The sequence below is a fragment of the Ornithorhynchus anatinus genome, chromosome 18 (assembly GCF_004115215.2).
Source record: "Ornithorhynchus anatinus isolate Pmale09 chromosome 18, mOrnAna1.pri.v4, whole genome shotgun sequence".
Lineage (NCBI taxonomy): Eukaryota > Metazoa > Chordata > Mammalia > Monotremata > Ornithorhynchidae > Ornithorhynchus > Ornithorhynchus anatinus.
Window position 1 is genome coordinate 11,942,481 of NC_041745.1, and position 17,157 is coordinate 11,959,637.

The window sequence follows — 17,157 nt, forward strand, 5'->3', positions numbered from 1 at the left end:
TCGTCCCACGGGAGGCTCCCCATTTTCCAGATGAGGCGACTGAGGCACCGACAAGGGAAGAGAAGTGAAGCTGACACGTGACACAGCCGGGAGTCGGACCCGTGACCTCTGACTCGGAAGCCCGGGCTCCTTCCGCTGAGCCACGCTGCTTCTCCAGTGCCCTTCGTCACAATCCGCCTCCTCGCCCGTGGCGATCCCTGCCCCGGTGGGAACGTGTCTCCCCTTCTAGCTGTAAATTCACCGTGGGCAGGGAGTATCTCCGTTACGTTGTCCTACGGTACTCTCCCAAGTGCTTAGTACAGCGTTCTGTACTCGACAAGCAGGTAGTGAATACCACTGACTTACAGAGCGCGAAGGGGCACCATGCAGACCGCGAGCACTGTAATCAGTTGCTCGGTACAAATTTTTTTCGTTCGGAGCAACGGGACGGAGCAGCGGCTCGGCCTGGCGGAAAGAACAGGGGCCTGGGTATCTCAGGACCGTGACTCTTCTGTAATTTTGTAAGGGGATACTCCGTCGGCAGATAAACCGCTTAAATTTAGCTTTCTCTTGGCTAAAACGTAGTGGGATTCACTTCTTTATTGCATGATGTGTACCCGGGGGGAGAAAAAAAAAAACCAAACCACCACAAAGCGTTCTGTTGGAATAGCCCGCTTCAGATGTTGCTTTATTCTCCCATCTTTGCCCTTCTACTTCTGTACCCCTTCTTAAACTCCCTCCCACTTCCTTACCCCTTCTTAACCTCGCTTCTCGTACGCCAGCGGGTTGAATCTGTATGAAGTTCTGTTGCCATTTGTATTTCTCACCTGGTCAACCCAACGGTACGTCTACGATAACTGCGATCTTAGCGGCCCAGGGGTTAAAGAAGCAGCGTGGCTTGACGGAAAGGGCCCGCGCTTGGGAGTCAGAGGTCGTGGGTTCTAATCCCCGCTCCGCCACTTATCAGCCGTGTGACTTTGGGCAAGTCCCAACTTCTCTCCGCCTCAGCTACCTCATCTGAAAAACGGGGATGAAGACCGAGCCCCGCGTGGGACAATCTGATTACCTTTTATGCCCGACGGTGCTTGGCACGTAGTAATAAGTGCTTAACAAATGCCTACATTATTATCGCTATTATTATTATTAAAGCGTGGGCCTGGAAATCGGAGGACCCGAGTTCTAATGCCTGTTCCGCCACTTGTCTGCTGCGTGACCTTGGGCAAGTCACATCCCTTTGCCCCAGTTACCTCGTTCAGGCAATGGAGATTAACACTGTGAGCTCCATGTGGGACGTGGACTGTGTCCAACCGGATTAGCTGGTATCCATTCCAGTGTTCAGTACGGTGCCCGACGTGTAGCGAGCACTTAAATACCATAAAGAAAGGTCACGGCTCAGGTTCGGTGAATCAGGACTGTGGTGATTCTAAGACCTGGAGGGAGAAAGTATGTCGAGAGGATCACCACCCCTTACCCAGCCTCTCCTTTCTTTGCCCCCCCCGCCCCCCCCAAACTTTTGGTTCAGAGCAAGCAGATCCGGGGAGGGGGCAAATAAGCTGAATTCCCCAGAATCCACCTGCTCCGAGGCAGAAATGCTAAAAGCCCCACTGGTTGGCAGGTCGAGGGACGGTGCTCTTCCACTGCCTCAAATCATTTATGCTGGGGGGACGTCGCCAACGTCCAACACCTCTTTTTCTCACCTCAGTCACCCTCCCTTCTGTGCCGCCGACGCCGTCGGGTCCACGCCACCCAGCGATCCGGATGATGACGGTGTCTGTTAAGCGCTCACTATGTGTCGGGTACCGTACTAGGTTGCTGGCGTGGATACAGGCAAATCCAGTTGGGCACAGTCCTTGTCCCAGGTGGGGCTCAGAGGCCGAATCCCCAGTTTTCAGATGAGGTAACCGAGGCACAGAGGAGTGAAGTGACTCGCTCAGGGTCGCACAGCTGAGTGGCGGAGCCAGGATCGGACCCCACGACCTTCTGACTCCCAGGCCCGTGCCGTACCCGCCGCTCCACGCCGCTTCCCGGGGCTACTCACCCCACGCCCACGACACTTACGTACGTATCCAGACACTCCGCTGCTTCCCCTAACCATAATTTACGCGGTCTGTACACCTGGTTTATAAATCCCTCAAGGGCAGGGATCCTGTCTACCAGCTCTCTTGTACCTTCCTACCCCGAACACTTAGTACAGTGCTCTGCACGCAGTAAGTGCTCGACGGATACCACCGGTTGACCCACCATATAATGATGTGAAGCAGCGTGGCTCAGTGGAAAGAGCCCGGGCTCTGGAGTCAGAGGTCACGGGTTCGACTCCCGGCTCTGCCACTCGTCAGCCGGGTGACCGTGGGCGAGTCGCTTCACTTCTCTGGGCCTCAGTTCCCTCATCTGGAAAACGGGGACTGACTGTGAGTCTCCTGTGGGACAACCTGATTTTCCTGTCTCTCCCCCAGCGCTTAGAACAGTGCTCTGCACATAGTAAGCGCTTAACAAATACCAACATTATTATGTCAAGTCACACTGTAGGAAGAAGAGGGGACTGTAAAATCCCTAATCTCCAGGACACAGGGAACACAACACAGCCCGGCTTCCACAGTGAGAAATAGCTGTTTAATTCTTTAATTGATGTAGGATTTCTGCGTGGATTCTACATTCAGTGAGAAGCAGCGTGGCTCAGTGGAAAGAGCCCGGGCTTTGGAGTCGGGGGTCATGAGATCGAATCCCGGCTCTGCCACGTGTGTCAGCTGTGTGACTGTGGGCGAGTCGCTTCACTTCTCTGTGCCTCAGTTACCTCATCTGTAAAATGGGGATGAAGACCGCGAGCCCCAGGTGGGGCAACCTGCTTCCCCTGTGTCTACCCCAGCGCGTAGAACAGTGCTCTGCACATAGTAAGCGCTTAACAAATTCCAACATTATTATTATGATTCATTTTTTTTTTCTTTTCTTAGTGTTTCCCTCTATCTAGGAAGCCCTTTGTTTGGAGGGGTCTTTAATAAATGAAAAGTTGTCATCCCCTACTTCAAAATATACCTGGAAAAAACATTCATCTGTGTAGCTCCCTCATTACGAAAGGCCTGTGGTCATATTTTCAACCTCCGGTAAATCATTTTCCTCAAATGTGACACTGCAGTGAAGCAAGATTTTTCCTCTCTCCCTTTTTTTTTTTTTTTTTTTTAACAGACCAAGACCAGATCATGCATCATCTCAATGCTGCCGCCCTGCGTCGCTCTGTCTCGAAGGAATCTGTTTTCTGTCTTCCTCTCAAGCAGATGCAAGGTACACTGACGCCCTTTTGATACTCTGCCGCGGCAAGAAGTTGCACTTTTGTTTTTCCTAATGGTACTCCGTAAGCGCTTACTATGTACCAGGTACTGTGCTATCCCTGCTCTGCCACTTAATAATAATAATAATAATAATAATGTTGGTATTCGTTAAGCGCTTACTATGTGCAGAGCACTGTTCTAAGCGCTGGGGTAGACACGGGGGAATCAGGTTGCCCCACCTGGGGCTCACAGTCTTAATCCCCATTTTACAGACGAGGAGGCACCGAGAAGTTAAGTGACTCGCCCAAAGTCACACAGCTGACAAACGGCCGAGCCGGGATTCAAACCCATGACCTCTGACTCCAAAGCCCGGGCTCTTGCCCCTGAGCCACGCTGCTTCTCTAAGTGCTTCACACACATCGGCTGTGTGACTGTGGGTGGGTCACTTAACTTCTCTGAGCCTCAGTTACCGCATCTGTAAAATGGGGATGAACCGTGAGCCTCACGTGGGACGACCCGATGCCCCTGTATCTCCCCCAGCGCTTACAACGGTGCTCTGCACCGAGTAAGCGCTTAACAGATACCAACATTATCATTGAGTGCTGGGACAGACACAAGATCATCAGGTCGGAGGGAGTCTCTGTTTCACTTCGGGCTCACGGGCCACGTCGGAGGGAGGAGGATTTAATCCCATTGAACAGGTAAAGGAAGGAACCGAGGCACAGAGAAGTTGAGGGATTGCCCAGGATCACAGAGCGGACAGGTGGCGGAGCCGAGATTAGAATCCGGGCCTACGGTCCCTCCACTAGGCTACACTGCTTTTCTCGAAGTGGGTACGTTGCTTTGTTTTTTTTTTTTTCCTAAGAGCTAAAAGTTAAAGCAGATTAGACCATAAGAGACATTCCTAGTAAATAAAGGGAACATAACATGCTATTCCCATACTAAATTGGCAGATTACCCTTTTCCTGCACACAAATCAGATTTCCAAAATAGACTAGCCTTGGGATTTTGCTGACCTAGAAAGCGTATTCATTCAACCGTATTCATTGAGCGCTTACTCAATTGTGCCGAGCACTGTATCTGAGTCACTGCGGATGCCAGGAGTTTCCATTGCTTGGAAAAAGCAATCTTCCTAAGACGTGGAAGCCGCATTCCCGAAAATCCCCATATTATCCAAAGATTGCCCTGGGTCTCTGTTTCAGTGGGGAATACGGGCGAGAGGGAGAAAATGGTTGAAAGACAATGAAAACCATTCACCGTTGCCCCCCTACTGGATGCAATTCAAGAAGACACTGCATCAGATGAAAACCCGAAATAACTTTTGTATTCGTCTTGCACGTAGCCCAGCACTCAAAACATTCATTCAGTGGTATTTATCGAGCGCTTCCTACGCGCAGAGCACTGGACTAGGCGCTTGGAACGGACAGATCGGCAACAGGTAGAGGAGGTCCCTGCCCTTCGACGGGCTTACGGTCTAACCGGGGGAGACGGGCGGACGAGAACGGCGGCGACGAATCGAGCCGAGACGGGGTTTGTGTACACAGAGAGGACTGAGTGAATTTTTCCCCCGACTTGTTTCTCTGGCATTTCTACGTCCTTGTCAGTGGCCCTTGGTATCTCAAGATGAGCTAGTATGAACTGCTTAAAATCAGTTTCTAGTAAGCAGGGAATTTCAGGTGGTTGTGAACAGCTGCCCTCTGGACTGTGAGCCGGTGGGCAGGGGAAATGACTGGGTGGTGTGACGTTGTACGCTCTCAAGCTTGTAGTACAGTGCTCTGCACACAGTAAGCGCTCAATCGCTACGACTGGCCGTGCTAGTGACCAACTGATAAGAAAGGCGTCACAGATCCCGCGGTATGTTCGAGACAACACTCCTGACAGAACTTGAGGCATTTTACAGTCAATTTACGGATGGGTTATGCTCACTAACGATCCTCTGTTCGCCTAGTCCAGTCGATCCAAATCACACGAACACTTTATAACAAAAATGATAGTGAGATAAACCCCGTGCCCACAGTAAGCCCCGGTGAGCCATTAAGTGAATAGGGACATTTTCAAGTGAGCCCTAGGGTACCAGGCCGTAGGGTGGAACGTGGTCGTCGACGCTCAGTACGGTTGGAGCCAAATGCAACCCACGGTCCCGGCCCGGCCAGCAAATTCATTCATTCCGGCCCGCGGCGCTTATCCGAGGCACCAACTGACGGACAGACGCGGAGTGGCCTAGCGGTACCTGATTACGGTACTTGTTACGCGCTTACTGTGTGCCGAGCACCGTTCTAAGCTCTGGGGTGGATACAGGGTAATCGGGCTGTCCCACGTGAAGCTCAATCCCCATTATTTATTATGGTACCTTTTTAATATATAAGCACAGCGCCTAAGTCCTTCGGGGCTGGGGCCGGGGAGGACAAAGCGAGCAAATCTAAGTACAAGGGTGATGCGGGAGGGCGGAGGAGACGAGGAAATGAGAGTCCAGTTCGGGAAGGTTTCTAAGAAACTGCTCAAGTCTGCCTTACGTGTACCATCCACCTTTTCTCAGTTCAAACTTTCAATCATCTTAGGACAAACAACAATCTTCAAGATACCCTAGCACTGACGATTTGCATCGCTGTTACGGGTCGCCCTCTGTTACCGTTTAATCGCACATTGTCGTCTTGAATCTTCTGGGATTTTCTGGTCTCGGGCAATGACTTTTCTCCTTGAGGAAAACAGCACCCGACCGTGTACAGTGTGATTGTTCACAGGTGAGGCCGTGCCACCCTCTCTAGCAAAACGATGAAAGCTCTGTGGGAGCTTTCCTTTGCAAGATGGATCCGTCGCTCCCCTCGGAATGCTTTAACTTGGAAAGTGGGATTCTTTTCCAGCGGCTCCAATGTATTTCGGCCCCCCGAGCGGCGCGGTTTCCAGTTTCCTCCGGGCTTTAATTCTGAAGCCCCGGTGATGTCGATGGTAGTTAGCGAACCAGAACTCCCTAAGGGTATCTTGGAAAGCTGACCGCTGCGCATGCTTTCAACACAGAGGAGCTAATCATTAAAGGAAAATCTAGCCGGTGGATTTTAATATTTATCCCTACCTGCGTAACTTTTTTCAAATCTGATCGAGAGAGTGGTTACGTAGGAGCCATAATCACCCGTTACCCCATCCAAACCGAAGGGACCCGGGAGGCAATCTCGAGATGTTAATGTAAAAACAGTCCAAATTACCTTTCCATAGTTCCCTTGAACCAGTTGAGTTTTCCATGAAAAACTGGATTCTACTAGAATTCTACTGGAATTCTCCTCTCCACTCTCCGCCCCACGGTACTTTGGTATATACGCATACATCTATAATTCTTATTTATTTATATCGATGTCCGTTTACTTGTTTTGAAGCCCGTCTCCTCCCCTCTCGACTGTAAACCCACTGGGGGGCAGGGATCGTCGTCTCTATCGCTGAATTGTACTTTCCAGGCGCTTAGGACAGTGTCCTGCACACAGTAAGCGCTCAGCAGATGACTGAACGAACACCAAGTCCTGTTTATTAAATGGGAACAATTAGACTCTTCCTCTACTTCTCAGGGATATTGGAAAGTGAAGGGTAGGGCAAAACTCTGGAAACATAAAAGGTGGATACAAGGTACACCCGGTATCTTTACTCTAGACTAACTTTTTACGAGGCAACATATTTCTATTTTGTTCTTAGGAAAAAAAGGTTTCCTTCCCTTCTTTCCCAGTACGCTCCAAATAGAGGCACGTAATGGCTTCGACGTATTCATATATGGATAATCATTTTCGACTGACCAATTAATGGTATTCATTGAGCGCTTACTGGGCGCAGAGCACTGTCCTGAGCACTCGAGAGAGCACAACAGAGTCGGTAGACGTGTTTCCTGCCCCAGACAAGCCTACGCTCTAGAGGGGGAGGTCATTTTGCCTTCCCTCGTTCTGAAATTGGCATCGGAGTCTAGAAAGAAGAAAAGCAGAAGCCATTTCTCCCGGAGAGGAAACTTTGTAGGCAAGTTACGTTTTCCCTTCCCACCCCCCTTCTACCTATTCAATTACATCCAGTCGCTGCGTGTTCAGGAAGGTGTCCTGAATTATAAAATAAAAACGGCATCTTCACACCAAGTGGGAAGATCCTGGGCAAAAGAATTTTACTCTCTGCCGGTCAGGAAATAGAAGGCACTCCAATGTAGCGCAGTTGCTGGAGCTGTAATGATCTGTTATTGGCCGTCTCCCCCGCCTCCTAGACTGGGAGCCCGTTGTTGGGTAGGGACTGTTTCTATTTGTTTGCCGAATTGTACTCGCCAAGCGCTTAGTACAGTGCTCCGCACACAGTAAGTGCTCAGGAAATATGACTGAATGAGCGATTACCAGTTTTAGTAGTTCTCGGGGGTGTAATCCCCTCACACAGTAAGATGAAACGGCGTGGTCTGGTGGAAAGAACACGGGCCTGGGCATTCGAGGACCTGGGTTCTAAAGCGACTCCTTCGGCTGCCTGCTGGGTGACCCTGGGCAAGTCACTTCACTGCTCTGTGCCTCAGTTTTCCTATCTGTAAAATGGGGCTTGAATACCTGTCCTTCCTCCTATCTGGACTGTGATCCTCATTGGGAACAGGGGCCGTGTCCCTCCTGATCGATTTGCATAATAATAATAATTATGGTCCTGGTTAAGCACTATGTGCCAAGCCCTGTTATAAGCGCTGGGGTAAATAAAAATGATAATAATGTTGGTATTTGTTAAGCGCTTACTATGTGCACAGCACTGTCCTAAACGCTGGGGTAGACACAGCGGAATCAGGTCGTCCCACGTGGGGCTCGCGGGCTTCATCCCCATTTTACAGATGAGGTAACGGAGGCACAGAGAAGCTAAGCGACTCGCCCACAGTCACACAGCTGACGAGCGGCAGAGCCGGGATTCGAACCCATGACCTCTGACTCCCAAGCCCGTGCTCTTTCCACTGAGAGAAGCAGCGTGGCTCAGTGGAAAGAGCCCGGGCTTGGGAGTCAGAGGTCACGGGTCCGAATCCCGACTCTGCCACTGTGGGCAAGTCAAGTCGCTTAACTTCTCTTAACTTCTCAGTTCCCTCATCTGTCAAATGGGGATTAATAATAATAATAATAATAATAATAATAATGTTGGTATCTGTTAAGCGCTTCCTATGTGCAGAGCACTGTTCTAAGCGCCGGGGCAGACACAGGGGCATCAGGTCGTCCCACGTGGGGCTCACAGTCTTCATCCCCGTTTTACAGATGAGGTAACTGAGGCACAGCGAAGCTAAGCGACTCGCCCACAGTCGCACAGCTGACAAGCGGCAGAGCTGGCATTCGAACTCATGACCTCTGACTCCAAAGCCAGTGCTCTTTCCACCGGGGAGTCAGGTGGTCGGGGGTTCTAATCCCGGCTCCTCCACTCAGCTGCTGTGTGTCCTTGGGCAGGTCACTTCTCTGGGCCTCGGTTACCTCGTCTGCCTGGTTTTTGCCGAGAGTTATGACGCATTTGCTTGGGTCCACTGACCGGTCCCTCGGGAGTATCACGATTTTCAGTGGACGAAACAGCTTCGGGTGCTACAGTCATCACATACACCGCCACGAGAGACAGCCTTTGGGGAGGCTACGACGGTGCAAGTACTACTGACGTTTTCAGCCGCCCAAATATTCATGAGTGAGCTTGTCATCGGCCGTGTCTTCTCTGAATACAGTGCGGGACGACTAAAATCATCTCCCCCGCCTTAAACCGTGAACCCCCGTGTGGGTCAGGGACTACGTGGGACCTGATTATCTTCTAGACCGGAAGCCCGGGGTGGGCAGGGATGGCCTCTAGTGCCCAAGTGTACTTTCCAAGCACCTAGCACAGTGCTCTGCACACAGTAAGCGCTCAAAAAACACGACTGAATGAAGGGACGCGTCTTCTCTCTCGCCCGGTGCTTCGTATAGGGCTCGGCACAGAGTAGACACTTGGATACCGTTCTGCCTTTTAAAGCGCTTGCTGTGCACCCGGCACAGAGAAGCAGCACGGCTCAATGCAAAGAGCCCGGGCTTGGCAGTCAGAGGTCGTGGGTGCGAATCCAGCCTTGGCGTGACCTGGGGCACGTCACTTGACGTCTCTGGGCCTCGGTGACCTCATCTGGAAAACGGGGATGAAGACCGGGAGCCCCACGGGGGACAGCCTGATTCCCCTGTATCTACCCCAGCGCTTAGAACAGTGCCGGGCACACAGTAAGCGCTTAACAGATACCAACGTTATCATTGTTATCTTTTTCGTAAGCGCGGATCGGACAGGTAATCGCTCTCCCCCACCCCACAGCCTTACCGAGGGCACGTCTCCTCCCGGAAGCCCTTCATTAAGCACCCCCCCTTTCCTCTTCTCCCACTCCCTCCTACGTCGCCCTGACTCTCTCTCCCTTCATTCATCCTCCCTTCCATCCCCACATCACCTATGTATATATCTGTCATTTATTATCACCTATGTATATATCTGTAATTTATCTAGGTATATTAACATCTCTCTCCCCCCTCTAGACTGTGAGCTCGTTATGGGCAAGGGATGGGTCAGTTTGTTGGGATATTATACTCTCCCTAGCTCTTAGTACAGTGCTTTGCACACCGTGAGTGCCCAGTAAATACCACCGGATCAGTTCGGACACAGCCCCGCATCAGTCGATAGTCGTATTTACCGAGCGCTGACTTCGTTCGGAGAAAACAATACAACAATAAGCGGACGCATTCCCTGCTCCCAACGGTCTTACGGTTTAGGAGGAGACACGGACGATAACATAAATGAATAATAATGCTGGTATTCGTTAAGCGCTTACTATGTGGCGAGCGCTGTTCTAAGCGCTGGGGTAGACGCAGGGGACTCCCCATTTCACAGATGAGGGAGCTGAGGCGCCGAGAAGTGAAGTGACCTGCCCAAAGTCACACGGCTGACAAGTGGCCGAACCCGTGACCTCTGACTCCAAAGCCCGTGCTCTTTCCACTGAGCCACGCTGCTTCTCAACGTATCTCAGTCTTCATTCCGATTTTCCAGAGGAGGTCACTGAGGCACAGGATTGTCAAGTGACCTGTCCAGGGTCACGCAGCCGACCGGTGGTTTAGAACCCGCGTCGGGGCCCTGCCCACTAGGCGAAGCTGCCTCTATCCCAGTCGAGCAGTTTCATTCAGCGGTAGGTTTTCTACGATCCGGGATTTCTCCCGTGATGTACTGAACGCTCATCGTGACTAATCTTCACCTGCCGCTTCTGTTCCCTTCACCGTTGGTTAAGGAGCGGTTTACTGAGTACGCCAACCCCGAGATATAATTCCTCTCCCCTCGGGAATCTGATCTTAAAACGCGTGCGCGTATTCGTTTTGCACAGCTCTGGGACAAGGCCGAGCCTTCGTTCGAGCTCCAGGCTTCCCCCGGCCCTCGATTTGCTAAACCAAGTGCGAGAGAGATGGATTCTCCCCTTCAAAGAAATAAACCCGACGGCCTGGCCTGCCTTCGCAGCGCCTCGAGGAGAAGCTCGTGCCGGAGTACGTTCGATTCCGCATTTCATCCGAGGGTAGAACTGGTCTGAGCAAATGTAATTTGTTCGGCCGAGAGGCAGGTGCGAATCATGGTCAGAAGGGTAGGAGATGGAGCTGAGGGCTGATCTGTTGTCGTCCGCGAGCCTGAGATGCGCACCGTGAATGTCCCTGCTAATTCTGCTTATTGAGCGCTTACTCTGTGCAGCGCGCCGAGCGCTGGGGAGGGCACGCTATCGTCCCGGCTCCGCCGCTCGGCAGCTGTGTGACTGTGGCCAAGTCACTTCACCGGGCCTCGGTTCCCTCATCTGGAAAACGGGGATTAAAACGGTGAGCCCCACGTGGGACCACCTTGTATCCCCCCGGCGCCCAGCTTAACAAACGCCACCGTTATCATTATAACACTATAGCAGACACATTCCCTGCCCACAAAGAGCATGCATTCATTCATTCAGTAGTATTTATCGAGCGCTTACTATGTGCAGAGCACCGTACTAAGCGCTTGGAATGGACAAATGGGCAACAGATAAAGGAGACGGTCCCTGCCCTCTGACGGGCTTACGGTCTAGTCGGGGGAGACGGACGAAAACAACAGCAATGAATAGAGTCTAAAGGGGGAGACGGACATTAATGTAGAGAAATTACGGATATGTACGCAACTGCTGTGTGGCCAGGAGGTGTGTGGGTTGGCGGGAGCGAATAAAGGGAGCGAGTCGGGGCGGTGCAGAAGGGAGTGGAAGAAAAGGAACAGAGGGCTTGGTCAGGGAAGGCCCCTTGGAGGAGATGGGCCCTCATTAAGACTTGGAAGGAGGGGAAGCAGCGCGGCTCAGCGGAAAGAGCCCCGGGCTTGGGAGTCGGAGCTCCTGGGTCCGAATCCCGGCTCTGCCGCTTGTCAGCTGGGTGACTGTGGACGGCTCACTTCACTTCTCTGGGCCTCGGTTCCCTCATCTGTAAAATGGGGATTAACTGTGAGCCTCGGGTGGGACGACCTGATGACCCTGTATCTCCCCCAACGGTGCTCCGCACGTAGTAAGCGCTTAACAAACACCAACATTATTATTATCATTATTGTCAGATATGACGAGGGAGGTCAACGGTGAGAGAGTCACGAAGCGAGGTTTAAAAATCAAATCAACTGAATTAAAGACCACCTCAAACGGAATTTGCCGAGCTCTATTCTCTTCCGAGTTTCCTCACATTCAAATAACAGTTTTCATCTCGTATCCTCCTTTGCGTCTTGAAAGAAAGCCTTCTAAATTAAAGCTCTTGATGAAATAAATTACAGCTTGCCAGAGACTTGTAAACTCTTATTAAATGCCAGTCACAAGAAATGGAAAGACAATTTTTTTTAAAAAGTTATCTCGATGGAGTATGCTTCTGGGGGGGGTGATCTGAATGCTGTAAAATCATTAATATTCCTTGGCGGCCAGAAGCCTGTCAGAGTATTCTCAGAAACTTAGCATCTTTATTTTAGGATTAATGATCAGTGAGTAGTTAATGTTTTAGTAATTCATTCAATCCTATTTATTGAGCACTTACTGTGTGCAGAGCGCTGTACTAAGCTCTTGGAAAATACATTTCGGCCCCAAATCACACTGCAGAAAGATTGGAGAAGCACAAGCTAGCTAAAGGGCACAGAACTGTGATTCCCGAGATCTGGGTTCTAATCCTGCCTCCGGCAATTGCCTTCTATGTGACCTTGGGCAGGTCCCTTGGCTTCTCTGTGCCTCAGCTTCCTCATCGGTAAAAATGAAGACTGAATATCCGTTCTCTGCTCAGAGTCAGAGCCCTGTGTCCATTTTGAATACAATCTACATCTACCCCAGACTTTGACACATTGTTACACTTAAATACTACAGTTATTATTTAAGTCTTGTGAAATTGCCTCAGAAAGTTATAAGTAGTAAGTGCGTTTCACGCATTTATAACTGCAAACGGCTGACGAAATCTGTGGTTCTGTAGGAAAATCAAAGTCGGAGAAATAGAATCGTAATCTTGAAGTAGAAATATTATTCTAGTTGCTCATCCACCTCTACAGACATCAAATCCACAGCATCGTCTTCAGAACACTCTATCCACGTGTTTCCGTGTCTATCTCATCTCGCTGATTTCCTACTGTAATTAATTGCTCCTTTAACGTCAATCTGCTCACGGGCAGCGTGGCTTAGGGGCGAGGCCACACGCGTGGGAGTCAGAGGACCTGGGTTCTGATGGCGGCTCCGCCACTCGTCTGTGTGACCTTGGGCAAGCCACCTAACTTCTCTGTGCCTCAGTTATCTATAAAACGGGAATGAAGACCGTGAGCCCGACGGGGGACAATCTGATTACCTTGTATCTGCCCCAGTGCTTAGAACAGAGCTTGGCACGTAGTGAGCGCTTAACTCACGCTCTTATTATTATTTACCTCCATCTCCTCTCTCCCTGGTGACCCTTTTCTTGCATCCTCCTTCTGGAGTGGAACTCCCTTCCCCCTTCATATACGACGGGCCAGGCCGAACGCTCAGCACAGTCCTGCGAGTCCAAGGACCTGGCTTCTAATCCCAGCTCCTCCACGTGAATGCCGCGTAACGGCGGGCAAGTCACTTAGCTTCTCTGTGCCTCGGTTATCTCCTCTGTAAAATGGGGATTAATACCGGGAGCCCTGTGAGGGGCTGCTACCGTGAGCAGCGTTGGGAAGCAGCGTGGCTCAGCGGAAAGAGCCCGGGCTTCGGAGTCAGAGGTCGTGGGTTCGGCTCCGTGCGACCGTGGGCGAGTCACGTCGCTTCTCTGGGCCTCAGTGACCTCATCTGGAAAATGGGGATTAACCGTGAGCCTCCCGTGGGACGACCCGATGACCCTGTATCTCCCCCAGCGCTTGGAACAGTGCTCTGCACATAGTAAGCGCTTAACAAATACCAAGATTATGATTATTATTGGGTCCAACCTGATTAGCTTGTACCTACCCCAGTGCCCGGCGCACAGTAGGCGCTTAAATGCCCCTGAAGAAGAAACCAAACGGAAAAGCAACCCACCCCTCTCTCCGCCTTCAAAGCCTTATTGAAATTACATCTCCTCCGAGAAGCCTTCCCCAACTAAGCCCTCATTTCTGTGTCCTCCTTCGAACTTGGAATTGAACCGTCGGTCCACCCTCGGCCCCCACGGCATTCACGTACACATCCGTTACCTATCTTACTGCCTGTCTCCCCCTCGAGTTTGCAAGCTCCGTGAAGGTGGCCGCCGGCTCTTACGAATGGTCTCCTTCAAAGCAATTAGTACAGTGCCCTGCGCACCCTAAGTACGCAATGAATCCCATTCGTCCACTGAATGAATTGCGGTATTTGTGAAGTGCTTACGGAGTAGATCCCGGACAATCGAGTCGGACACAATCCCCGTCCCACGTCCTCCGTCTAAGTTGCCGGGGAACTAGGTATTGGGCCTAATTTTCAAGATGAGGAACTCGAGGTACAGAGAGGTTAAGTGACTCACCCGAGGTCATACAGCCGATAGACGGAGAAACCGGGTCGAGAACTCGGGGCCTCGGACTTCACAGCTGGGCGCTAGCCTCAAGGGCACGCTGGGGGGGGGGATAATATCGTGTAATCTCCGTATTGACTGGAAAAAGGCTTTTAAGATAGCAGACTCTCCTGGCACTTGATGATATGCAGTTTAGTGTCATCTAGAGATAAGACCTGATCTACAAGAGGGTATTGTCAGGATGTGCTTCTAATAAGAGGGAGGCTGATTAAAAACCGTTAGCAGCTGCATTACGATTTAGCCACGGTATTATACAGTTAGCCTTTATATGATATTTAATGACTAATTTGCCACCAAAATGAGCTCAGGAGGCAATCTAGGTTTGGATTATCATCTATATTAAAGAAACACAGGTGGGTTTCATGGCAATTCAGATGCAGGGCTCGAAGGTACAGTAAAATACAAAGCAAAAGATCTTACTGGCAAATAGGCATCTCCGGCAGAAAAAGTCTATTCAAAAGATCTACGGAACGGCTCAAGACAGGCTATGAGAAGGATATAAGACTTTCCACTTAATTCCCCGATCCGCACCTCGACGTGACCGTGCCCGCTAAATCTTCCTCCCTCAATCCCTGGCGATCCGACTCACACTACCTGACCCCAGGCGCAGATCACACACACTCCCACGTTCCTGCTCCTGGCAGAAATCCGTTCATTCGATCATATTTGTAATGGTTATCATTTTTTAAATGTTAACTTTTTCATCTATCCTAGTGCTTAGAATATTGTTTGTCATAAAGTAGTAATCGTAATAGGGGACGATCAAAGTGATTTTGCATCGGCTGCAACCGGCCCCACGATTCAAGTCCCTGCCCGTCTCAGTGGAAAGAGCCCGGGCTTGGGAGGCAGGGGTCATGGGTTCGAATCCCGGCTCTGCCACTTGGCAGCTGGGTGACTGGGGGCGAGTCACTTCACTGCGCCTCAGTTGCCTCCTCTGTAAAATGGGGCTGAAGACTGTGAGCCCCACGTGGGACAACCTGACTACCTGTATCTCCCCTCAGCGCTTAGAACAGTGCTCTGCACGTAGTAAGCGCTTAACAAATACCAACATTATTATTAGTAAAATTCCACCTCCAGGAAGTCTTCCCTGACTAAACTCTCATCCCACCCCCCCACCCCCATTTTTACCTCCCTGTTGCAACACCCCTGCACTTGAGTTTGTGCCCTGTCTTCCCAGCGAGCCCTTAAGTACCATATCAGTCATTCAGTCGCTTTTATCAAGCACTTAGATGCGTGCAAATCACTACCCTAAACTCTTGGCAGAGCCCCACCTGATTCCCCTGTGTCTACCCCAGCGCTTAGAACAGTGCTCTGCACATAGTAAGCGCTTAACAGATACCAACATTATTATTATTACAATACGCCAACAAACAGACGCATTCCCTAACACCTAACTAACCCCGCTGACATATGGAATTCGGGGAATATTCGCCCCACGGCACTTCGATTAATGACATTTCTTGAGTGCTTACTATCACAGTAATCATTACGATATCTTGTAAGTGCTTACTATGTGCCAGGCCCTGTTTTAAGTGCTAGGGTAGTTACAAGATAATCGGGTTGGACACGGGCCCTGCCCCGTAGAGGGCTCCCGGTCTTCATCCCCATTTTACAGATGAGGGAACCGAGGCCCGGAGAAGTGAGGTGACTTGCCCAAAGTCACCCAGGAGACAAGTAGCGAAGCCGGGATCAGAACCCATGACCCTCTAACTCTCAGGCCCGTGCTTTATCCACCAAGCCATGCTGCTTCTCCAGAGCACTGCCCGATCACTTGCCTCCACATAATAATAATAATGATGATAATGTTGGTGTTTGTTAAGCGCTGACTACGTGCAGAGCACTGTTCTAAGCGCTGGGGGAGATACAGGGGAATGAGGTTGTCCCACGTGAGGCTCACGGTCTTCACCCCCATTTTACAGATGAGGGAACTGAGGCCCAGAGAAGTGAAGTGACTTGCCCACGGTCACACAGCTGACAAGGGGGCAGAGCCGGGATCCTCATCCTCTCCCATTTCCTCTATTTATATATATTTGAATATCTGTCTTTCCTTGTAGACCGTCAGCTCCTCGTGAGTATAGACTGTGTCCACCAACCCGATTGTAGCATGTTCTTCCAAGCGTTTAGCACAGTGCCCTGCACACAGGAAGCACCCTATAAATACCACTGATAGAACTGCAAGCTCTCTGCGGGCGGGGGACTTATCTCCCAACTCTGTTGTCTTGCACGGCGCAGCGGAAAGAGCCCGGGCTTGGGGGGGGTCAGAGGTCACGGGTTCGAGTCCCCTCTCTGCCGCTCGTCAGCTGTGTGACTGTGGGCAGGTCACTTCTCTGGGCCTCAGTTCCCTCATCTGGAAAATGGGGATGAAGACTGTGAGCCTCACGTGGGGCAACCTGATGCCCCTGTATCTCCCCCAGCGCTTAGTAAGCGCTTAACAAACACCAACATTATTGTCTTATCCTCTCCCAGATGCTTAGTAGACTGCTCTGTGCACATTAAGCACTCAAATTCCGTTGTTTAATTGATAGATTACCACTAGTTTTTTTTTTTTTTAATCAGGCAGTGTCTGGCACAGAAATAATAAAAAAAAAAAACCCAGAGCTCCTTTCCTCCAAGCACCAACCTATGTTCAGCTCCGATCTCAGTGGGAGGGACGGAGAAGAAAGGGAAAGCGATTCCCCAGGGGTGAGAGATGGAGGGGTGGTCATTTGTGAACGTCCACTAGGAAGGAGTTAGCCCTGGAAATCCCTCTCCCTCGCCTAGCCACGGGAGGTTTATTTGCAGGAGAGGCACAGGGGAAAGACATGAAGAGCCAGTCCCCTTTCAGCAAGGCCTTTTGTTGCAAAAGCTTCCCCCCGCACCCCCTTACAAAGTTCCCAGAAAGCTGGCTGTGACCATTCAGCCTCACAAAAAGAGAACAGTGA

At 50.8% G+C, this 17,157-nt stretch overlaps 1 protein-coding gene across 4 annotated transcripts in view; it reads left to right on the plus strand.

Moving 5' to 3' along the window:
- CFAP47 (cilia and flagella associated protein 47) overlaps positions 1 to 17,157 on the plus strand; it is a 262,759-nt gene that overhangs the window by 195,116 nt on the left and 50,486 nt on the right. For all 4 annotated transcript variants that reach the window (XM_029046522.2, XM_029046519.2, XM_029046520.2 and 1 more), the window contains exon 57: positions 3,160 to 3,255. In XM_029046522.2, coding sequence (XP_028902355.1) covers positions 3,160 to 3,255 — 96 coding nt within the window. The remainder of the gene's footprint in view (positions 1 to 3,159; positions 3,256 to 17,157) is intronic.